The sequence below is a fragment of the Emydura macquarii genome, unplaced genomic scaffold (genome assembly GCF_026122565.2).
Source record: "Emydura macquarii macquarii isolate MOO-44397 ecotype Brisbane River unplaced genomic scaffold, CSIRO-AGI_Emac_v2 contig_1459, whole genome shotgun sequence".
NCBI classification, from domain to species: domain Eukaryota; kingdom Metazoa; phylum Chordata; order Testudines; family Chelidae; genus Emydura; species Emydura macquarii.
Genome location: NW_027131596.1, coordinates 1 through 22,674, shown reverse-complemented (window position 1 = coordinate 22,674; position 22,674 = coordinate 1). Strand labels below are relative to the sequence as shown.

General features: G+C 66.8%; 2 protein-coding genes and 2 pseudogenes across 2 annotated transcripts; 3 read left to right on the top strand and 1 right to left on the bottom strand.

Annotated features, from left to right (window-relative positions):
- Positions 1 to 1,079: 1,079 nt before the first annotated feature.
- Positions 1,080 to 6,264, bottom strand: LOC137156632 (proteasome subunit beta type-9-like; annotated as a pseudogene).
- Positions 6,265 to 8,254: 1,990 nt separating this feature from the next.
- LOC137156631 (antigen peptide transporter 1-like) lies at positions 8,255 to 16,241 on the top strand (annotated as a pseudogene).
- Positions 16,242 to 16,384: 143 nt separating this feature from the next.
- LOC137156634 (proteasome subunit beta type-8-like) lies at positions 16,385 to 19,225 on the top strand. The gene is made up of 6 exons (XM_067553506.1): positions 16,385 to 16,556; positions 16,848 to 16,995; positions 17,273 to 17,384; positions 18,115 to 18,244; positions 18,543 to 18,747; positions 19,019 to 19,225. Exons 1-6 carry the CDS (start codon positions 16,416 to 16,418, stop codon positions 19,105 to 19,107), a joined length of 825 nt encoding a protein of 274 aa, XP_067409607.1. The 5' UTR covers positions 16,385 to 16,415; the 3' UTR covers positions 19,108 to 19,225.
- A 1,301-nt stretch (positions 19,226 to 20,526) lies between these two features.
- LOC137156635 (antigen peptide transporter 2-like) lies at positions 20,527 to 22,256 on the top strand (the record flags this gene model as incomplete). The annotated part of the gene is made up of 4 exons (XM_067553507.1): positions 20,527 to 20,847; positions 20,889 to 21,024; positions 21,679 to 21,793; positions 22,126 to 22,256. Coding segments are annotated over exons 1-4 (703 nt in total), but the record flags the coding sequence as incomplete, so codon positions are not given.
- Between the last annotated feature and the right edge of the window lie 418 nt (positions 22,257 to 22,674).

Genomic DNA, 22,674 nt, shown 5'->3' with positions numbered 1-22,674 from the left:
CAAACCGGACCAGATTAGGTCTGAGTTCATGCAGCTCACACCATATGTTGCTCTGGTCTGGGGCGGCTCATGCTAGGTCATGCTGTAGCCACAAAACCACACCAGCCCGTGGGCCGCCTTGGGGCAGCGCGGTGCAGATCCGGGTTAAAATACCCACAGCGTCCGCCAGCCTGGGCCAGCTAGCGACGCCTCCTGGCATCGGCCCAGCCTGCGTTTCCGCTCCAGGTCTCTGCTGGCTGCCGGCTGCCAGGTGCATTCGTTGGCTGCAGACACAGCAAACAGGAAGCTCTTTGAAGAGCCTTATCCCAGCGCTCCGCCCCACCCAGCCCAGGCCCTTTCCTGAGAAATCAGACGGGAAAGGAGAAAACCGTCTCTCGCTGGGCTGCAGAGGGAGCTGCTGCCCTGCCGGATCCTCAGCCTGCGCTTGCATCCAGCTGAAAGGGTAACTAGGGGTCAGGTGTGGCTGGGGCAAGCAGGAAACCCTAAGGACTCAGAAACCAAATAAAACTAACCCAGGCTTTTCCAATCTCATGATTTTTCAGCTGCTCCCATGGCTGCGCAGGGGGTTAGTTCACACCGTTTTCATATCTGGGGTGTGCTGTGCTGCACGTGCCTTGCAGAAGAGGTGACTTTTGAGGAGGGAGCTGACGGCAAAGGTTGGCAGACTTGCTTGAGAACTGCAGCTAAAAGGCCATTTTCCCCAGGCACTGAGTGGTTACCCTGTGGGAACTCCCTGCCACAGGATATAACTGAGTCCAAGAACTGGAGCCAGGGTCGCCAAGGGACTGGCCATTTCTGTGGCTCACAAGACGCTCTAGGTCTAAAACTTAGTTCCTGCTGACAGGGGCGGGGATCTCACGCTTTGCCCTGCAGGGCCTGCACCGATCTCTGACAATCTCAGACTAGCAGCGCCCAGCCGGCATACAAAGGGCCAGCCGGTGCGGTCAGCCCAGCTCTGCAGTGGCTCTGTGCCAATCCACCAGCGGGGCTCCAGCCCCGTGTACCCGAGCAATGAGGCCCGCACGCCGCCCTGCGCTCGGAAAGCTTTATTGTGTATAGAAGAGGGGCCGGGCCCGAATTCATTCGTCGTGAAACTTGGGGATGTCGTCCCCCAGGAAAACTTGCTCCACGGCTCCTGCCTTGGTGACGGTGACGAGATAAATGACCCCGCTGAGCCATCCCTTCCTGCTCATCGCCAGGGCGATGGCTAGGGAGAGAGAGAGAGAAAGAAGGGGTAAGTGAAGTGGTGTCGCCAGAGGGAAAAGCTCTGGCCCCACTCCTGCCCCCCGGCCCAGCTGGTCCCCGCCCCCTGAGCTGCGCTGTCCCTGGGCAGGCGCAGGTACCATTCTTGGTGAATTGGCGACACTCCTCCGGAGACATCCCGGGCTTGTAGGCTGCGTCCACGTAACCGTAGATGTAGCTGCTGCCGGATCCCCCCGATGGCGAAGGGCTGGCGGGTCAGCATCCCCCCAGCGTCCCGTACACCTGCGGGAGTGAACAGGTGAGAGGCCAGGCCTGGAGTAGGGGGGGCCGGGGATGGGGCCTGCGTGCCCCAGACGGGCCGTGACTAGGGCTGGAATTCAAAGCTTTGGGCGCTTACCCAGCCCGGGGATAGGGGGCTGGGTATGGGGCCAGCAGGGTCTGGGTTCAGATCCCCCAGGGGTGCTGGCCGGGATCCCGGCTGCATGATCTGAGCAGCTATGGACATGGGAGGGAAGGGGCAAGCGTTAACGGGGGTTTTACCAAGCCTGGCTGGGATGAAGGGCCTCCAAGCCAGGAATCCGGATGAAACAGCCTGGAGGGGGAGCGAACGGGACGCAGTCCTGCTGTGAGCAGGGCGTTGACCAGATACCTCCTGAGGTCCCTTCTAACTCTATGATTCTATGTATCCGGGGGCAGTTCTGGCACGGCGGGTAGGGGAGATGCGGGAATTCAGCCCCGCTGGGGACGTTTAATGTTCCCCTTCCTCTCTCCCCGAGGGCTCAGTGCCCCTTACACCCTGGACGCCGGCTGGGCCGGGAGCGTAAGTGGTGGCTCGGACGCTGCAGGGAGCCAGGCTGGCCGAGGGGCGCTGGCTGTGGGAAAGGAGGAGGGATGCTGTGGAGGCCAGGCTGATGGACAGCAGGACAGCGCCCCCACCCCCAGCTGTGTCCCCTCCCCGCAGCCTCACCTGCCCCCCTTCTCCGGTCCCAGCCCGCCACCATGAGATGGGCCGACAGCTCCTCCTTGTATTTGTAGCTGATGCCTTTCACCAGGCTGGCGGCTGCCAGGACCAGCGGCGCATCCTCCATGTCCAGGCTGGGGGAAGACAGGCCAGGGGAATGGGGGTCAGTGATAACTGGAATCGCAGCCTCCATCTCCACCCACCCATCCCAGGGCCCCTGCCTGGCCTCTCCCCGCCCTACCTGTGCAGGCCCAGGTGGTAATGCACCATGTCGGCGACGGCCTGGGCGTCCGCGGCGGAGCCGGAGAGGGCGCAGTAAATCTGCTCGGCAGGGGGCCAGTTTTATCGAAGACCCGGCTCCGCCACGGCTCTCCTCTGGGGAGGGGGGAGCAGAGAATCCAGATCTAGCTGTGAACCCCAGAGCGCCCAGCTGCCCCGGCCCGGCGGGGCCAGCCCTCGGCCCCAGCCCCCCCAGACTCAAAATGCAGGAACTCCCTGTTCCCAGGCCCCCGTGGTGGGGGGGACACACGCTCCCTGCTCTAGATGCAGAAGGGAAAGGGTTAACACCCCACCAATCCCAATCCTGCTCCGCCTGCCCATCAGGGACAGGCTTTGCCCTATGGCGTCCCAGCAGGGGCAGGTGCTGTGGGTGCGTCGCTGGAGAACCGGGTGCAGAACCAGGGGCCTGCGTGGACGCTTGGAGAAGCTGCTCCTGGCTGCTGCAGGGAGCCGGGGTGGACGCAGCCCAGGCCAGGGCCTGTTTCCCGAGGGCCAGGTTTGTGTCTCTGATTTTTGCTCCGCGACCCCTGGAATGGCCAGACCAGCTGCTCTAAGGAGGTGGCGATGCAGGGAGCCGGTTCCCAGGGAGTGGGGCTCTGAGCTGGCTGGAAATCCAGACACAAGTGGGAATTTCTGCTGGGCCCCGGGGGAAGCAAAGGGACACAGGAAAGGAGCCGGTTGGAGGGGCGTGAGGCTGTGACATGGGCCCGGCTGAGGCAGAATCTCAATCACAAAGGCCAGGGTGGGAACCAGACCTGGAGAGCAGCGCCCAGGGGAGGAAATCAGCCAGCGTCCCTGACAACCAGGCCACTTTCCATCCAGTGGCCCTAACGCGAGCGATTCCCGCAATCCATCAGGGCCGGAAAAGCCTCTCACCAAAAGTGAGGAGGAAAATCTGTGCCTGACCCACGGTGATGGACGGAGCCGGCGCCACACTGCAGAGCCCTGCCCCAGGGCAGGCATGGACACGGGGGGGTGCAAACCCCAAACACGTGTGTGACCCTGTCCTGGAGGGGGGAGTGACAGAAACTCCCCCCGCACCGGGGTCAGCAGTGATAATTCACCCCGACTTCTGCCTGCGCCTGGGGCTTGTCCCATGGCGGGGAGGCCCCCGGTACTTACCCTGCAGACACCCGGGAGTCGGAGCCCACCACGACCCCGCCGTCAAACTCCACCGCCATGATGGTCGTCTGGGGAAAGGGAGGAGACGGGGGCGTCAGGGCCGGGAACCTCGTAGCCCAGGGAGACTGCTGAGGGGCACCCCACGCCCTGCGGGGAGCTGGCACAGGAGTCCTGGTGGGGGTCCAAGGTTCCCCCACCAAACCTTCTCGCTGGGAGAAATGCTCAGAGCAGACTGGCAGTGTCTGGGTCTTGGGGGGCACAGCGCTGACCCCGCCACGGCAATAGGGCGACAGAGGAACCTCCGCCCGTGAAGCCCGCAGTGAAAGCCCCAGCAGGGCAGAAAGCATGCCTGGCCCGGGCCCACTGCAACTCTGCTGGTGGGAACGGCGGGGAAATGGGAGCCAGGACACCTGGGCTCTCTCCCAGCCCTGGGAGGGAAGTGGGGTCTAGTGGTTACAGAACAGAGGCCTGGAGCCAGGACGCTGGGGCTCTGGGAGGGGAGTGGGGTCTAGTGGTTACAGCAGGGGGAGGGGCTGGGAGCCAGGGCTCCTGGGTTCTCTCCCAGCTCTGTGCGGTGTGGAACCAGGGCCCTAGAAATGAAAGCCCCTTGTCATGGTGTCTGCCCCCAGCTGGTCACTAAGTGGGGGTCAGATGGGGGCTCTGGGATTTGCTCACACATGGCAAAGGGCCCTTGTGACGTGTGATAAACTCCTGGCCTCACCCAGCACCTGGACACAGAGACCTGGAGTTGATCACGCCCCAGGCGGGCGCTGGCGCCTGCTTCCTGAACTGGCAGGCGGTGTCTGAGTTACTGATACGGCACATTTACAACAGGGCATGCCCAGCTGGGGTGCCAGGTTCGGGGCGACGGGGAGCACACGGTGCCCCCAGCCAGAGTCCCATGTTCTGCGGCCAGCTGGTCTGACCCAGGCCGCCTGGTCCAGTGCAGAGACATACGGAAATAGTCACTGGGGGTGCCAGAGACTGTGACTGTGTGGTCCAGTGGTTAGGGCACCCCCAGCCGGGGCTGGGAGACCCTGGGTCCTGTCCCCCTTTCATTATTTATCCAGAGGGCAACAGCTTCCGAGGAGAGATGGAGGGAGCCCCCGGAACAGCCTGCAGCCCTGTGGGGTTAGCACTGCCCTGGGGGAGGGAACCCCTGGTTCAAATCCCGTCTCCCCGCAGGGACAGGTTCCCCGGTCCCCGGCGTGTGCACGACCTGCCGGGTTAGAAGCTGGGTTTTGAAATGGACCCGACCCAGTAAGTGGCCTCGGCGCCTGGCCCTGCCGACTGGGCCGCTGAATGGCTGCCCTACCCGGGTGGTGGATGGCTAGCGGCTTAGGCGGGAGCCAGGCATCCGGGCGCCTACAGGGTGCAGGCCCAGAGGCGGGAACGGGCGCTGGGGGAGGGGGGGTGCAGGCCCAGAGGCGGGAACAGGCGCCGTGGGCTATTACTCTGAAAAACACAGGTGCCCAGTGAGTTTAGGCACCGCCAGGGCTAGGCGGAGATCTGTGGCTCACAGAGGAGCTGGGACTCAGGGTTTAGGCACCATGGAGTCTCTCGCTCCCTGGCAGGTTTCCTAACCCTTCAATCTTTCATGCGGCTCTGCTCTGACCCCGGCCCAATGTATCCACATCCCTCGTCAATCGTGGGCCCAGAACGGGGCCCAGGATCCAACCGTGGTCGCACCAGGGCCAAATCAGAGGAAAAATCACCTCCATGTCCCACTAGCCCGGCTGTCCACCGGGTGACCAAGGAGCTGCTGTTCAGCTGATTACCCCCGTGACCCCACCTCGCAAAGCACCTTCATTTAGTAATTGACCCGCCGCCCATGGCGAGGGTGTTTTTACAGAGGGGGCAGCTAAAACACAGCCAGGGAGAGAACCCAGGAGTCCTACCCCTCCCCCCCCCGCTCTAGCCACTAGACCCCACTGCCCTCCCAGAGCTGGCACCACCAGGCTGCATGGACTCCTGGGTTCTATTCCTGGTCTCTGGGGAGGGGGCAGGGTCTAGGCACACGGGTGCCAGGAGGGGAAGTGGGACGCTGCAGGGAGGGCAATGGGGGAGCAGGAGCAGAGGGGGTGGCAGGGAGGGGGGATGGGGCGGCGGGTAGGGGACATGGGGGCAGCAGGCGGGTGCCAGCCGACCCCCCCCCCCCCCGCGAGCCCCTGTAAAGGCCCAAAGGACAGAGTTAGCGCAGCCCCGTGGGACAGGAAAGCGAAAGCGAAGTGGCTCCGGGCCGGGCTTGGGGGGAGGGCTGGGACCGCCCGGATCCCGCCGCCCTCGGACCCCCCCGAACCGGCAGTGCCCGGGGGTGCGATCCGAGTCAGGCAGCAGCTGGGGCAATTAATGGGGCGCCCCCTTCCCCCCTGGGATCCCCCCCTGCGCCCCCGGGGGAATCCGGCCCCGGCCCCGCTTACCCCCGTGCGGACCTCCCCGTCCGCCCAGCCGGGCCCCCCAATCCCGCCATGGTGCAGCGACCCCCGCGGCCGGAGGCACCAGCGCCCGGGACAGCTCCGGGACCAGCCGCGCGCGCCCGCCTCCCTGCAGCGCCGCCCAGCCCCGCCAGGGGGCGCCCGGACCAGCGCCGCCGGGAACCTGCCCCGGCCCCTTCTGCCCGGCAACAGGTGATGCCAGGCCGGGGGCGGGGCGGGGCTGGGGCTTCCCTCCCCCGGGGCGTCCCAAGCCGCTTGCCCCATCCATCACCCGCCGGGAGAGGGGCAGGGCTGGGCCCTGACACCGGGGTGAGGGGCGGGGGGTGACGGGAGGCTGGGGGGTCCCTAGAACCCCTGCACACCCCCAGAATCTCACCAGCAATCAGGGGTCCTGCCCCCAGCCCCGGGGGGGAGGCCTGGCCTGGGGAGGGGGTGCAGAACGAGGCCCACCCCACACTGGCCCCATGAGTGGGGCTGGCTGACCTCCCACGCAGGGTCTCGGTGCCCCGCAGGGTGTGTCTACACGGCTACACAGTGCAGTGTAGACGGGGCTCGGGCCAGGCGCTAACACCTCGGGAGCAGGGAGGGTCCCGGAGCCCCGGCCCAGCCCCCGCCCGAACGGCCGCACGGCGATTTCTAGCACCGCGGACGGCGGCCTGGCCCTGAGACTGGTGCGGGGGCTGTTTATTGCCGTGTGGACGGCCCCTCGCTCACTGAGCCCCACCCAGGAGACAGGCCCAGGCTGGTCAATGACACGTGTGTCTGCCCAGCCTCCTGAGATGTCACTGAAGGGGCGTGTGCGGGCCCCGGAAAGCGTCTCACACTCACACCCCGTCAGAGCAGCCGGGCTGAGCCCGAGCCATGATCCCGTCCGTGCACCAGGGCCCAGCTTGCCGTGCCGGGAGTGGGGAGCCGGGCCCAGCCAGCCCCACGGGACAGGAGCCACTTCAGCCAGGACGGGGGCTTTTGTGGGTCGAAGCGGGACAGTCCAGCGAAACCCAGGACTGCTGGGGAGGAATGGGGGTGGCACTTGTTTGGGGCTGGGGAAACCTGGGCTCAGCTCCTGGTTCTGCAGGTCATTGGGGGCCTCCGTGTCCCCACCTGCTAATGTGGGCGCAATGACCCTGGGGGGGTTGCAGGGGGTGCAGCAGGGGCTGTGACATCATTACACCGCTGATTGTGGCACCACGGTGACGGGGCCAGACAGGTTCCAAGCGAGACCCCCGGATCCCAGGGCCTGCGCTCACCTAGCCTGCCCCCCGTCCCGCTGGGGCACGTCTGCACACAGTGCACGGGGGGGGGGAGAGCAGAAATCCACGTATACCAACGGCTTCAATAACCCCCTCCCCCCGAAAGCTGCAGGTGCTAGGCAGAGCCTCAGCACTTGAACTGCAAACTGGGGGGGAGAGGGTGCAGAGCGGGGGAGGGGCACCGGAACTGCACCGGGGGGGGGGATTTATTAATTCATGCAACAACAATTCACTCCCGCCTCTGCCCCGGTTCAGCCCTGACCCCGGCGTGGAATTCCCCCCCCCCCCCAGCCCCGTCCGCTGGGGAAATGCCCCGGAGCCTGGATCTCAGAACGGGGGGTGCGGAGCCCCAGTCCAGCCGTCCTCGTGCCGTCATTTGCTATGGGGAGGGGGGGCAGTTTCCCTCCCCCTTCTTCGTACGATGATGTGCTCCATTTGTGCATCCTCCCCCCGACTCAGCGCCTCAGGAATCGCGGCCCACGTGCTGCGCACCCCCCACCCGGAATTTAGTGCCGCGCCCCCCCGCCGGGGCGGGCTCCGCTAATCCGCTTTCACTTTCACTTTGTGGGAAGCCGCCGCCTTTCCCAGAAGCGGAGCCGGGCGGCCAGGGGCTTCCCAGGCGCCGGGAGGCGGAGCAGCCCGCTGTCCGTCCGTCCGTCCTGCCCCTCCCTGGCCCTGCCTCCCGCGGCCCCCTGCCTCCCGGCGGGTTGTCAGTGGCCGGCCTGGGCAGTGCTGAGAGGGGCAGAAATTGCCCCGGCGCCCGGGCTCCGCTAAGCCCGGGGGAGCCGCCGCCAGACGCCGAGACCCGCCCGGAGCGAACCTGCAACCAGGAGCGAACCTGCAACCTGGAAAGGGCAGATTTCTGGTGTCACTCCGGCGCGGGCGCTGAGGCGCAGTGAGCCGAGCGGCCGCCAGAGGGCGCGGCGGGGACTTGGGGACTTAGACACCTGCTGCCGGAGCCGGCCGGGACCGGCCCTGCCCAGCCCCCGAGGATGAAGCGCGGCATGGCCTGGGTCTGCCTCCCGCTGGCCGTGCTGCTGGACTTCCTCTGCCTGCGCCTGGCGCTGCTGTTCTGCCCCCTGCTGCCGGCCTGGGACCCCCTGGCCCTCACCTGGGGGGTTGCCCTGGGGCGCTGGGCGCTGCTGAGCCTGAGCGCCCAGGCTGCCCGCGGCAGGGGCAGGGCCTGCCCGGGGGGCTGCAGGAGCTGCTGCCCCTGGCCGCCCTGCTGAGCCTGCCGCTGCCCTGCTACCTGACCCTGCAGGCGCTGGCCCAGCCCCGGGCGCCCCGCGGGGAGCTGCTGCACGGCTGGGGGCGATGGGACGTCTTCGGCCTGACCTACGGCCTGGCGGGGCTGGTGGCCGCGCTCTGGCACCAGCTGTGCCCCTCCGGGAAGGGGGAGCCGGCGCCCAGGGCCTCGCTGGGCCGGCTGCTGGCCTGCATGAGGCCGACCTGCTGCGCTTCGTGGCCGTCGCCGGCTTCCTGGTGCTGTCCTCCCTCGGTGAGTCGGGGGCCCGGGGGCGATGGAAGGGGAAAGGCCCCGTGTGCGGTTCCCTGCCCACCCCAGCCAGCCAGCCAGCCAGCCAGCCCCCCAGCCCTGGGGCCAGGTCGGACAGGAATCGTGCCGGCTGTTTATACGCTGTCATGTTCCTGGGCAGAGACTGTCTCTTCCTGTCCGGGCAGCGCCCGGCGCGACGGGCCCTGATCTCAGCCAGCCTGTCTGTGCAGTGCCGGGCACAACAGGGCCCTGAGCCGGGCGGTCTCTGTGCATGGTGCAGTAGCACTGAGCGGTTTGGAGGTGCACAGATAGCCTGGGCCGGGTCTCCTGCGCTGCCGTGGCAGTTACAACAGCCCGCGGATGCTCTGCCCTGCCCAGCGTCAGTGCCAGGGAATCAGCGGGTCAGCAGGGTGGGATCCCCTGCCACGCTGCAGGATTTGTTGTGTCTAAACCCTCCAGGCTCCAGCCTCCTTTTGCCCTTGGTCCCGGGCGCTGTTGGACCCGCAGAGCAGGCAGGGGTGGGTCACGGGCTCCCGGGCGCAGGGTGGTTGGATTGTCTGGCTGTTCACAGCAGAACGAAGGCCACACAAATATAGGGAATGACCCTGAATGGGTGGGAGGTAGCCGCTCCCAGTTCTAACCACTAGGCCCCACTCCCCTCCCAGAGCCAGGGATAGAACCCAGGAGTCCTGGCCCACCTCACTCTAACCACTAGACTTCGCTCCTGGAGAACCCAGGAGTCCTGACCCCCCATGTGCTGTTGGCTTGCAGGGGAGATGGCGATTCCCTACTACACGGGGCGCATGACCGACTGGATCATGAGCGAGGACGACCCCTCGGCCTTCGTCCAGGCCATCTGGGCCATGTCCCTCCTCACCGTCGGCAGGTGGGGGCTGCTGGGGTCCTGGGGGTGGGGGTCAATGGGTCTAGAGCATGGGGGGGCAGAGGCGCTGGGTCATGGGGGGGAGTGGAGGGGAGCTGGGGACAAGGGTGTTGGATCTGTAGAGCAAGATCCCTGCAGGAATTCAGGGGCAGGCCTGGGAGGGTTGTGGCTCCGTTGGGGGGCAGGGAGTTGGGGGCAGTAGCCCCATCACTGATCCCCCCCCCCCCCCCGCTTCTCCCCCCAGCGCGGTGACGGAGTTCGTGTGCGACTGTATCTATAACGGCACCATGAACCGGATCCACAAACGCATCCCAGAGCCGGGTCTTCAGCTCCGTCCTGGGGCCAGGAGGTCGCCTTCTTTCACACCAACCGCACCGGTACGGGGCCCCACGCCTCCTGCCCCACACCGACCCCACAGACTGCCCCCCACGGCCCAGGGCTGCCCCCCGCCCTGAGCTCCCTGCTCCGTCCTGGGCCAGGAGGTCGCCTTCTTCCAGGCCAACCGCCCTGGTACGGCACTGACCCCCACACCCAGAGCCCCCAGCCCACAGCCAGGCCCTGCCCCATTGTCCCAGGCTCCCTAGCTCCTCCCTCGGTCTCCCCACGCGCACCACACCTCAGGTCTCCAAATGGATGAGCAGGATGGATGGCTGGACACGCTGCAAAGAATGGACGGATGGACGCGCTATGCGTGAGGGAGGGATGGACTGGTAACAAGGATTACTGCGGGATGGGTGGGCAAGATGGACCAGGGATGGATGGATGGACAGGTGTCTGGAATCCTCCAGGATCTATCCCCCCCATCCCCACGCAGCCCTCCCCCGCCACCCTGTGCTCATCCCGTCTCCCCCGGCCAGGGGACATCACGTCGCGGGTGACGGCCGACACGGCGGACGCCATGAGCGAGGCGCTGAGCGAGAAGCTGAGCCTGCTGATGTGGTACCTGATGCGGGGAGTTTTCCTCTTCGCCCTGATGGTGCGGGTGTCACTGCGCCTGGCGCTGTTCACCACCGTGGGGCTGCCCGTCGTCCTGCTGGTGCCCAAGCTCTCTGGGAAGTTCCACCAGGTACCGCGCCCCCCCACCCCACAACCTGCCCCCCAACCTGCTCAGCCCACGCCCCACCCGGGGTAAATAAGCAGTGGCACAAGGTACCGGGGCTGCGGTGTTATACTTAGAAAAGACGAGCAGGATCTTATTCAGGGAGACACGGCGATACACCATATTTCTTGTACATGGAAGAATATTAAAAAGCAGCCCCATTCACACACACACTCATAAAGTTCTGCAAACCGGTGTGATGTAATTACCAGTCCTTTTATGTGTTGGTCGACCGGCCCAGTGACCAACTAGACTGGGCACGAGGAGGGCGTTTCAGGCCTGTGTCCAACGTGAATCCGATGCTCAAGATGACAATTGCAGAACGAGACCCCAAAGTTCCCGTGTCTTTACCCATCTTTGATGCTCGCTGCTCTCCTGTCAGCCTCTGGGCCTGGCTGTGTGCTGCTGCCGCTGGGCTCAGCACCGGTGTTAATCACCCGCTCATTGCAAGCAGGACGGGTCTCTGATTTCTGTGCTTTGTTTGCTCGCAGGGAAAACAAGCCAAGTCTGTAGCACTTTAAAGACTAACATTTCGTGGGCTGCTCCCACTGCTCAGATGCATCCCAGGGCAGATCTTTCTGTGCTTTTGGCTCGTTTATTTGCACGTTGGGTCGTTGCTGGGTGTTCTTTGGCCGTCAGGGTAAGGATGAGGCAGCCGGTGTCTTCACTCCCCTGTCTGGTGTTACCGCCGTTTGGGCTGGTGTCTTCTGATGCCTGCACAGACACTCCTCACTCACACACACAGGGAATTTATCAAGATGTTTCAGGTTCAATAGTGCCAGGTTCAGGACCAAGCTCGCTGCACGAAAGGGACACGATGGAGTCCACCCCTGCCCCACGGAGCTGCACTGTGCCGTTGTCAGGACCGTTTCTCTGGGCCCTCTCTCGCTTGCCCCCTAGAACAAGGTGTCCCCCCCTGACTTGTTTGCACGGCTCTGGGGGTCTCACAGCTGTCACACCGGGAGGCTTAGCTAACCACCGGCTGTTCTGCTCAGAGCTCTGCTCTCGGGTTGCTGTGGGGCAGGCTCTGGCCTGTGCTGTACATGGGGTCACCCTAGATGGTCACAGTGAGCCCCGTCCGGCCTTGGAATGTAGGACTCTCTTGATCTGTGATGATCTCCAGCCTCCCCCAGCGCTCCGGGGCGGGAAAGGGGATGGAGGGGGAGGGATGCCCAGAGGTCTCCCCGCTCTGACCCTTCGCTCCCCCCCCAGAGCCTGGCACAGCGGGTGCAGGAGTCCTGGCCCAGGCCAACCAGGTGGCGGTGGAGACCTTCCAGGCCATGGCCACGGTGCGCAGCTTCGCCAACGAAGACGGGGCCGCCCGGCGCTACGGGGAGCGGCTGCAGGAGACTACCGGCTCAACCGGCAGGGAGGCAGCCGCCTCGCGCCGCTCCATGTGGACCAACAGCGTAAGGGGGGGGGTGCCCTGGCAGCAGGGGGCAGTCACAGCAACCGGAGACGGGGGGCCATGGCAACGGGGCGGGGGGTTGCAGAGGCAGGGATGCAACCTAAATGAAGGCTCTGGAGACTGTGTGGGGAGAGCCAGGGGAGTGTCGTAACCCTGGGGCAGGGGACACGAGTCACTATCCCTGGGGTCGGGGGGTGCAATATTCCTGGGGGCAATGGGGGGGTGGAAGAGGGGCCAGAGAGAGGGCGACGGGGCACCCTTGGATAGTTCAGGCTGGCTCCTCCTCCCCATCAGGATGGGGCCCCCAATCGCCCCAGGCTCTGGAGTTCCCATCACTCTCCCGTAGAGTGGGGGCCCCCCAGAGCCCAAGGGGGGTGGAGACCCGTCACCCCCATTAATGCTCCGTGTCCCCCCAGCTGTCAGGGCTGGCACTGAAGAGTGGGGATCCTGTACTACGGGGGGCGGCTGGTGACCTTGGGGGCAGGCATCAGCACCGGGGACCTGGTCACCCTTCGTCCTCTACGAGATGCAGTTCACCACCGCCGTGGAGGTGAGTGGGGGGGGCTCCCCCATTCCTAGAGCTGCTGGTCACCTCCCGGGGGATGGGGATGGGGACTATGGGGGACACACCCAGCCCTGACCTTCCGTCCCCCCAGTGCTGCTTCCCATCTACCCCAGGGATGGGGGGTGGTTGGGTGTGGGGGGGGCTATGGGGCGAGCTCACCCAGCCTGTACCCCTCCTTCCCCCCCAGGTGCTGCTCTCCGTCTACCCCAGCGTGCAGAAGGCCGTGGGCTCCTCAGAGAAGATCTTTGAATACATGGAGAGGACGCCCCAGATCAGCCCCCCTGGGACGCTGGCCCCCCCCGACCTGCGCGGGCACCTCCAGGTGCAGGACGTCTGGTTCTCCTACCCCGGCCAGGATGACGCCCCCGTGCTCAAGGTACCTGGGGGCTGGGGATGTGGGGGGGACGCAGCGCAGTGTCTGGGTCAGGGCATGGGAATTCAGGGGGACGGGGGGATCCAGAGCAGAGCCAAGGCTTGGGGGGCAGGAGATGGGGAGATTATAGGGGGCTGGAGGGGAGGAGGATCAGGGGGGCAGAGTGGGGGTTGTGGGGGCAGAGCCATTGGGGGGAGGAGTGCTGGAAGGCCCAGGGCTGGGGGAGGGTCTCCCCGTGTTTGATTGTCCCCTCCCCCCAGGGGGTGTCTCTGGAGCTGCGCCCGGGACGGTGACGGCGCTGGTGGGCCCGTCGGGCGCGGGGAAGACGGCGCTGGTGGCCCTGCTGGAGCGGTTCTACGAGCCCCAGCGCGGGCGCCTGCTGCTGGACGGGCGAGACCTGCGGGAGTACGAGCATCGCTATCTGCACGGCAAGGTACCCTGTGCCCGCCCGGCCCCCGGCATCCCCTCCCCCCACCATTATCTGCACAGTTGGGTACCCCCAGCTCGAGCGTCTCCACGCCCCCTTGCACATCAATGTCTGGGGCACCCTCGGTGCCTCTTCCCTGCCCCATGGGGCAGGGATCCCAGGCCTTGTATGGGGTAGTTCCCCACAGCAGGACCCCTCAGGGGTCCAGCTCCAGCCTGTCCCATCTCTAAGCCCCCGTGGGCTCCCCCACAGCCCCGTCAGCGTCCTGTTGGGTGTGGCGAGTCTGTGCAGTCTCAGCCCCCCCAATCTCCTGGCCTCACCCCCGCCCCTCTCCCCCCAGGTGGGGCTGGTGAGCCAGAAGCCGGTGCTGTTCGCCCGCTCGCTGCATGAGAACATCGCTCACGGGCTGGGGAAGCGCACCCGCCAGGAGGTGATAGAGGCCGCCCCCGGCGCGCCAATGCCCACCCCTTCATCGCCCGGCTGAGCCACGGCTACGACACAGGTAGCCGCCCCCCGCTGTCTCCCTGGGACCCCGATACACCCCCTGGGACTCCTGTACCCCTCCCCCAGCATTCCAGCACCCCCACCTTCATCGCCCGGCTGAGCCACGGCTATGGCCCAGGCACTGAGCCCTGTATAGCCCCTGGGGCCCCTATACCCCTCTCTCTCCCGGAGACCCCAATATCTTCCCTAGGGATCCCAACTGCCAGGAACCCTTATACCCCTCCCCCAGGACCCCCACCTTCCGGGGACCCTAAGACTCCTGCAGCCCCATGGCTATGACACAGGGAACTGGCCCCAACCCCATCCTGGTTCCCCCTCAGCACCCCTTTCCCCTTCCCCCATGGCCACAGCACAGGCACCAGCCCTGACCCCCCCGAACCCTCTGCCCGCAGTACATGACAGTCCTCAGCACCTGAGCCGCCCCGCAGACCCCGCCCTGCCCCAGTGTGTGTGTGTTGGGGGGTGGAGCGGGGGGGCTGCTCGCACCCTGTACAGGACACTGATCTCAGCTCTTCCCCACAGACGTTGGTGAGATGGGGGGGCAGATCTCGGGGGGGCAGAGGCAGGGGGTGGCCATCGCCCGAGCCCTGCTCAGGGACCCCGAGTCCTGATCCTGGACGACGCCACCAGCGCCCTGGACACGGAGAGTCAGCTGCGGGTGAGTGACACGGGGGGAGGGCTGCGAGTCGCAGTGAGGGGTGCTGGCAGAGCTGGGGGAGCCCAGGGCTGGGGTAACGGGGGCTGCAGGTCAGGGAGCGAGGGGCACCGAAAAAGTCAGCTCATGGACACCCCCAGAGTTGATCGGATCCATTGGTTGGGGCTGGGGGGGCTGTAGCTGGTGAAAGGGGGCCCCACACACAGCTCCCCACATTCAGACCCTTCGTAAGCCCGGACACCTGTCCTTGCAGGTGGAGAAGGAGATTTACGAAGGCGCCCAGGCCCGGCGCTCGGTGCTGCTCATCGCCCACTGCCTGAGCGCCGTGGAGAGAGCTGACCACATCCTGGTGCTGGAGGATACAGATCCGGGAGCAGGGCACGCACGGGAGCTGCTGGCGCGCCGGGGGGCAGCTACTGGCGCCTGGTGCAGAAGCAGCTCAATGGGAACGAGGGGGGCATGGAGGCCAGGCTGGAGGCTGGGGGCCTGTGAGGCTGGCACCAAGGGGCATCCTGGAACGGGGCTGCTGCCTCTGCCTGCGTGGCTCCTCCCCAGGGTTGAGGGGATTCTCAGAGCCTCACACGGCTCCTTCCCCTCCCCCAAGAGCCAGCACGGCGCACAGGACGCAGGACCAGAGGTCGTGAAGGGGGCTCGGTCTCTGGACAACCCCCAGTGCTGAGACACTGTACCCTCCCCAGCCGGGGGGGCTGCTGGCGGAGCAGGGGGGGCGAGCAGGCAGCTGTTGTTTTTCTGGCTTGTGTGTAATAAAGGGTGTTTGTTTTTTCACGTGTTTCCTGCATGATCCTTGGGGTCGGCCCTCCAGGCAGTGGGACACCCCCAGGCCCGGCCCCGTATCCAGGCGCCTGGAGCCCCTTGGGGACAGGATCCCCCTTGGAACCTGCTGCTGGGTCCCCGCCCTTCCCTCCCCTGTGCCCTGGGGGTTCCCTGCTGGTCCTGTGGCTCCCCTAGGCTGGGGAGTGGGGGACCCCCGTGGTGCCAACCAACCGGTGCCAACCTGCTGGGTCTGAGAGCTGTAAGGCCAGGCTGGGAACAGGAAGGGGGGTAGCGCCGGGGCGGGGGTGGAGGCAGCTGCGAACGCCCCCGAGCCGTGCCAGAGCGAGGGAGGGGCGGAAGGCCCGAGCTCGGCTCGGGGCTGGGTGGGGGAGACGCGTCAGCAGTTACCAGGCAGATCGGGCCGCAACAGGTTAGCGATCCCCGCCCCCCCCCCCCCACGTGTGCGCCCGGCGCCGGAGCAGCGCCCCTGGGGGCGGGTGGCAGCGCAGGGAGGGTCACACGCCCCTCCCTCCCCACTGCTGCACGGTACCGCGCGGTCACCGCCCCGCCCCACCATCTCCCCGCCCTGCGCCCCGGCGCGCATCCGTGCCACATTCACCCCCTGGCTGCGCAGGGCTGGGGGACCCCTCCCCAAGGATTTCCCGCCCCCTCAGCTGCCTCTGTCCCCTCCCCCAGGACACCCCCTGCCTGCGCCCTCAGCCCCTCTCCAGGCGCCCCCTGGACTGTGGGGCTGTGCCCGTCAATGCCCAGATGTTCCCTTCCCCGAGGAACCCCCCGCACCCGCTAGCCCCCCGGTGCCCCCCTCCCGGCACCCCACCCCTCTCCGTGCGCCCTCTCTAGGCGCCCTTGGCCCGGGCAGGGCGGGGACGTTCCCGGCCCCGGTCCCTCCCCAGCTGCCGCTTTCGGTTTCTCTTCCTCGGCGCCCGCCGCTCAGAGCCCGGCGGGAGGCGCAGGGAGGCGGATGGCGCTGTTTGAAGTCTGCGGGGCCCCCCGGGGGGGCTGGGATTGGGCGCCCCCCGGAGTCGCCGCTGCGCCCCGGGGACCGGATCACTACAGCTTCGGCCTGCGGGGGCCCGAGCTGGCCCTGCCCAGGGGGGAGCAGGTCAGTGCGGGGGGAGGGGGGGCGGTGTTGGTAGCGCCACGGAGTTGAGGGGGGCAGGGCAGGGGCAGCACCGTGCGGGTGGGGGGGCAGGGTAAGGTCAGTGCCATGGGGGCAGGGCAGTGGGGGGCAGAGCCCTGGGGGTGGGGAACAGCCATGGGTGGGGGCCAGGGTGAGATTCCTATCATAAGGGAACAGGAAGGAGAAAAGTCCCATGAGGATGGGGGTACAAAGGGGGCAGAATCCTGACACTGGGACCCCCCAACAATTGCTCCCCTTTTTCTCCCCCCACAGCCGGCCCAGTTCCTGCAGACCTACTCCGAGGAGGGCCGGGACCGGGTGCGGATCCAGCTGGCCCACGGCACCACCACCCTGGCCTTCAAATTCCAGCACGGGGTCGTGGTGGCCGTTGACTCCCGGGCGTCGGCCGGCAGCTACATCGGTGAGACCCGGCCCCCAGCTCTCCCCTCCTGGGCCCCCTGGGCCACTTTCCCCAGCCCTCCAGGCCTGGCTGGCTCTGTGGGCCCCTCGTGCTGGGGTGGGATCGGGTGCCTAGAACCCCTCCCACCCGGGTCCCTCGGCCCAGCCCTTGGCCCAGACCTGACCCGGCTAGTCTCATGGTGCAATGCACCTGTGGGATCAGACCAACCTCCCCCTCCCCCGTGCTCCCCGCAGCCCCCTGCCTGTGTCACTCAGGGCCTGTGTCTCCTTCCCCACAGACACCCTGGAGGCCAACAAGGTGATCGAGATCAACCCCTACCTGCTGGGCACCATGTCGGGCAGCGCCGCCGACTGCCAGTACTGGGAGCGGCTGCTGGCCAAGCACTGCAGGTGTGTGTGTGTGTCCGTGTCTGTGTGTGTGTCTGTGTGTTCATTCCCTGCCTCCTGGCCAAGCACTGCAGGTGTGTGTGTGTACGTGCGTGCGTGTCCGTGTGTGTGTCTGTGTGTGTTCGTTCCCTGCCTCCTGGCCAAGCACTGCAGGTGCCGCCCACCTGTGGAGGGGATGCAGGAGGGGGCAAGGAATGAGTGTCCAGAACAGGGGGCTCAGGGAGGGTCTGGTGGGAGGGGTTAGGTACTCAGGGGGCACCTCGTGGTGGTGAGGGGCTTGGGGAGGGGAGCTCAGGGCAGTGGCGTACCGAGGGGGAGGCAGGAGGGCCAGACCCCCCGGCATCGGCCTGTGGGGAGGTGCCAGATGGCCTCCCACCCAGGCAGTGGGGGGGGGGGGGGTAAGGCTGCCCCATCTGAGCCAGTGCCGGGCTGTGGGGCTGGAGTAGGAAAGGCGGGCACCGCATGGTGGGTAAGTGCGGGGGGGGGAGCGTAGCCAAGTCTCCATTTGCACCCCCCAGGCCTCATGCCCTCCCCGCAGGTACAGATCCCCCTCCCCAGGGCACCTGGGGGGGCAGTGCCAGGACCCCTCCTGTCCTGCGTGGGGAGGGGGCAGGGGAGGCGGGAGCATAAATGCAGGCTTGGCCCCAGGCACTGGAGACCCACGTTACGCCATTGGCTCCAGGGGGTGGGATCCGAGAGTCAGCCCATGATGGGGTCTGTCTCCCCCCCCCAGGCTGTACCAGCTGCGGAACAAGGAGCGGATCAGCGTCTCGGCCGCCTCCAAGCTGCTGGCGAACATGATGTGCGAGTACCGGGGCATGGGGCTGTCCATGGGCAGCATGATCTGCGGCTGGGACAAGAAGGTAGCGGCTGGGCCCCACTGCCCAGTTGGGGGGGCCCCCACAGGCTGTCTCTCTCAGTGCCCCATAGCTAAGTCCTCCTGCCTCCCATCCACCTTCACCTCTACGACCCCTCCCTTGGGGAGCAGATCCCCCTGGCTCAAAGACCACAGTCCCCCATCTCTCCCTTAGGGCCCCTTCTCTTTGAGGTTCAGGCCCCACAGAATTCCCCCCCCCCCCCCAATCTGACCCTGGTAGCTTCAGTCCCTAGACCCCCCACGCTGGTCCCAGCCACATCTCACTCGCTGCCCCTTCCCGGCAGGGCCCCGGCCTGTACTACGTGGACGATAACGGCACCCGTCTCTCCGGCCCCATGTTCTCCACCGGCTGCGGGAACACCTACGCCTACGGGGTGATGGACAGCGGGTACCGGCCCGACCTGAGCGTGGAGGAGGCCTACGACCTGGGGCGCCGCGCCATCGCCCACGCCACCCACCGCGACGCCTACTCCGGGGGCGTCGTCAACAGTAAGGGAAACAGAGGGTGGGAGGGGCCTCTGGGGGAGAACACCAAATACCTGGGTCCCATCCCCTTACTCGTCAGGGACAAGCATCCTGCACTGCCGTCCCAGACACCTGGGTCCCATCCCCTCACTCCTTGTGGGCTGGGAGCACTGCTGGGCTGTCCCTATGGAAGCCCTTCTGGACACCTGGGTCCCCTCCCCTCATTCCGTGGGGCTGGGAGCTCTGTGGGGCTGCCTGTTGGCTCCTTGACCCTCTCGTGTCCTTCTCGCCCCAGTGTATCACATGAAGGAGGATGGATGGATCAAGGTGGAACGGACAGACGTCAGCCAGTTGATCCACAAGTACCTGGAGGCCAGGAAGTGAGCCAGGACAGCGACCGGGGCTCTGGATTCAGGGACGCAGGAGACTCAGGGCCAGCGATGGAGGGTTTCCATGTACCGGGTTTCTGTGTGTGACGCAATAAAGAGAAACATGAAAACTCCCATTTGTGGTGTCCATTTGAAGGGCCGCCCAGCAGCCTGGGACAGGACCAGGAGCCAAGGGGGGTGTGTGGAGGGGGGATCCTGGGAGGCTGGGCTCTCTTCCCCACCATGCCAGCCTGCCCCCCCCCGCACAGCTCTGCTGGTTCCCGCCAATCCCAAACTCACCTAGCAGTGGGTTCCCACCTCCCACAGCTCGGCCGGTGCCCCTCAATCCTGACACGCAGCCCCCGGCCCATCCAGCCTGTGCCCTCAAAACACAGCTACAGACGGACCCGCGGAGCCCAGCCCCATCCCCGAGCTGGGCGCCGCACCCGGATCCCACCTGAGCCGAGGTTTGATGCAGAATCTCAGACACTCCCCCCCCCCCCCCCCGCGTCTTTAACATGCTGGGATCTGACCTCGCCTGGACCCCAAACTCCCTCTGCGGCTCTGCCCCAAGGCCGGGAGTCCCATGGGCCAAGCCCAGCCCCAGAACCTGGGGATTCGCCCTTCGGTTTCCAGGACCCTGTTTGTCCCAGGCCTGCGCCCCTTTCCCGGAGCCCCCAGGGTCCCACCCGGGACAGCAGCAGCCCAGGGATCACGGGGGAGGGGAGGGAAGGAGGCAGGGGGTGCAGGTCCCCGTCCCCTCTCTCTCGGAGGATGCTGCCAGGCGGGGAGCTGGTGCACGGCGCTGGAGCAGGAGCAGGGAGCCGGGACCTGGAGCCGAGCAGCGGCCGGTGCAGGCCGGGCTCCCCCTGGCGGCTGCAGCGGGCAGCAGCAGCGGGCGGGGCCCGGCCCGGGATCCCCCCACGACTCCGAAAGCGAAACCGGGCTCGGCTGCGCCGCACAGCCCTGGGAGAAGCGCCGGAGCGGGGCTGCAGGTAGCGGGGCCGGGAGGCGGCCGGGGGGCGGCGAGGCAGCGCGGGGAGCAGCCGGGGGTCACGGGGGGGCAGGAGCAGGCGGCATTGCCGGGGAGCGGGAGGTGGTTTGTTCCCTCCCCCCAGAGCCCCAATGCGGGGCTGGCTTTGCTGGGACGGCCAAAGGGACCTGGGGGGCAGACGGGGGCACGGGCTGGATTGGGGCAATGATGGGGCGCGCCTGGGGCGCTGCGTAGGGGGCAGCTCGGGGGCACCGGGTGGAGCTGGCGCTGTTGGGGGCAGATGGTGATGGGGGTGGGGGCAGGGGGGTGTGGGGACCGGGGTGCAGGCTAGGAGGGGTTCGGGTGGGGGGCAGAGTGGGGTCAGGCTCTGGGGATCACCCAGTGCTGTGGGGCCCCTGCCCCCCGTAACCCCTGCCCCCTCTCTCTGCAGACGCCGCTGCCATGCCGCCGCCCCTCACCCTGCGTCTGGGCGGCCCCCTGCTGCTCTGCGACCTGGCCCTGCTGGCGCTGCTGGCCCGGGGCACCCCCACCCTGGCCCCCCTGGGGCTGCCGGCCGCCTGGCTGGAGGCCGCTGTCCGTTTGCTGGGGCTCTGGGGGGCCTGGGCGCTGCTGGCCCTGGATCGGCCCCCCAGGGCCCTGGCTGCCCTGTGCCTGGTGCCCCCCCTGTACCTCACCCTGCGGGGCTGCCTGCCCCTGCCCGACGTGCCCCCCACCCTGCTGGCCGGCGCCCCCTGGGCCTGGCTGCTGCTGAGCTATGGGGCAGTGGGGCTGGCCCAGCTCACCTGGGGGGCCCTGGGGCAGAGGGACAGGGCTGGGGGCCCGGTGCTGAGGACAAGGAGCGGGAGTCCCGGGCCACCCTGCGCCGGCTGGTGGGGCTGTCCCGGCCCGACGTGCCCTTCCTGTCCGGGGCCTTCATCTTCCTCACCCTGGCTGTGATCGGTGAGTGGGGGGGGGGGGTGCTTGAGGTGTGATTTAGGGTGTGAGTGGGGGATGTGCTGCTAACAGAGCCAGACAAAACCTTCCAGCCAGAGCTGCACAAGAGAGGCCCAGCAGTTTGGGCGCTGACCTGTAAACCAGCAGCCTGGGTTCAGTTCCCGGCTCTGCCACAGACTCCCTGGGTGACCCTGGCCCTGTCACCCGCTCTCTCTGAGTCAGGGGTTTACATGCAGAGAGGCGCTAGTAGGGGTTTTCAAAAGCACTCTGCCCACAGTGTTAGGTGCCTAAATCCCTTGGGAAATCTGGCCACTGGGTGGTGAGGCCACTTTTCAGGTGATTTGAGAAACAGAACCGGTGCCGAGCTGGCTGTGGGGTCTGTGCAGACGGGACCATGCCCCATCGCGCGGTTCCTTGAGTCCCAGAACCAAGGCGAGAGCTGCGGGGAGCACTCTGCAGCTGGTGGCGGGATGGAGCCTGCGTGGGGCTGGGGGGAGGGAGGCGAGCAGAGATTGCAACGGGCATGGCGTGTTGCATCTCAGTTTCCAGGGGGGACATTGCATGGGGGGGTCTCTTGCTGCGGGATTCCTCTCCCTGGTGTTCCAAGGAGACCCCCTCCAACAGGACGGGCCCCCCGTGACCCCCGTGTCTCTGTGGCAGGCGAGACCTTCATCCCCTACTACACGGGCCGCGTCATCGACATCCTGGGCAGCGCCTATGACCCCGATGCCTTCACCACCGCCATCAGCCTCATGGTCCTGGCCTCCTTCGGCAGGTGAGACCCCATGGCCTCCCCAGCCCCGGGGAGACCCCCCCAGTGCCCCTATGGGCCCCCCCAGCCACGGGGAGACCCCCCCAGTGCCCCTATGGGTCCCCCAGCCCGGGGGAGACCCCTGCTGCTCTCATACTCCAGCCCTCAGGATCCCCCCACCTCGCATGCTGCTCCCCCAGGGGACCCCAGCCCTGCCCTGGGGTTCCTCTGGCCCCACGGGGTGCGGGCTGTGCTGGGCAAGGTCGGAGGATGCTGTATCTGGAGCGGGCTCCGTATGAGGTACTGGTTCCAGCGGTGGGATCTGTCTCCCCCATGTCTGTCTGCTCCCCCACCAGCTCCCTGGCCGCCGGCTGCCGTGGGGGCCTTTTCATGTTCACGTTCTCCCGGCTCAACATCCGCACCCGGCACCAGCTCTTCTCCTCTCTGGTGCACCAGGACCTGGCCTTCTTCCAGCAGGTCAAAACAGGTGAGTCCCCCCGGTGACTCCCTCCCCCAAGCAACCCCAACATCTACCCGCTGCCCCCCTCCCTTGGCATACCCTCCCCACCCCCAGGCTCTGCTCCACCCCACTACAGCCGCGCACCCATATCCTCTGCATCGGCCCCTACCCCCAGCCACGCCCCGAAACCCCCCAGCACCCCATGGCATCTCCTCTCCCTCAGCCCCCCTGAGATCCCTTCCCGCACTCAGCATGCAGCGTTCTCCCCCCACACTCCTCGCCCCAGCATTCCCCCTTCCCCAGTGTCCCTGTATCAATGGGGCAGCTCCCCAGGTGCTGGATGGTATCAAGTCCCTTGTTACCGGCTGCAGCATTAAATGGGCCAGGGTGGCCCCACAACCCCCTGCTCCCACCCCCCAGCTCCAGGCCTTCCGGAGCGGACCTG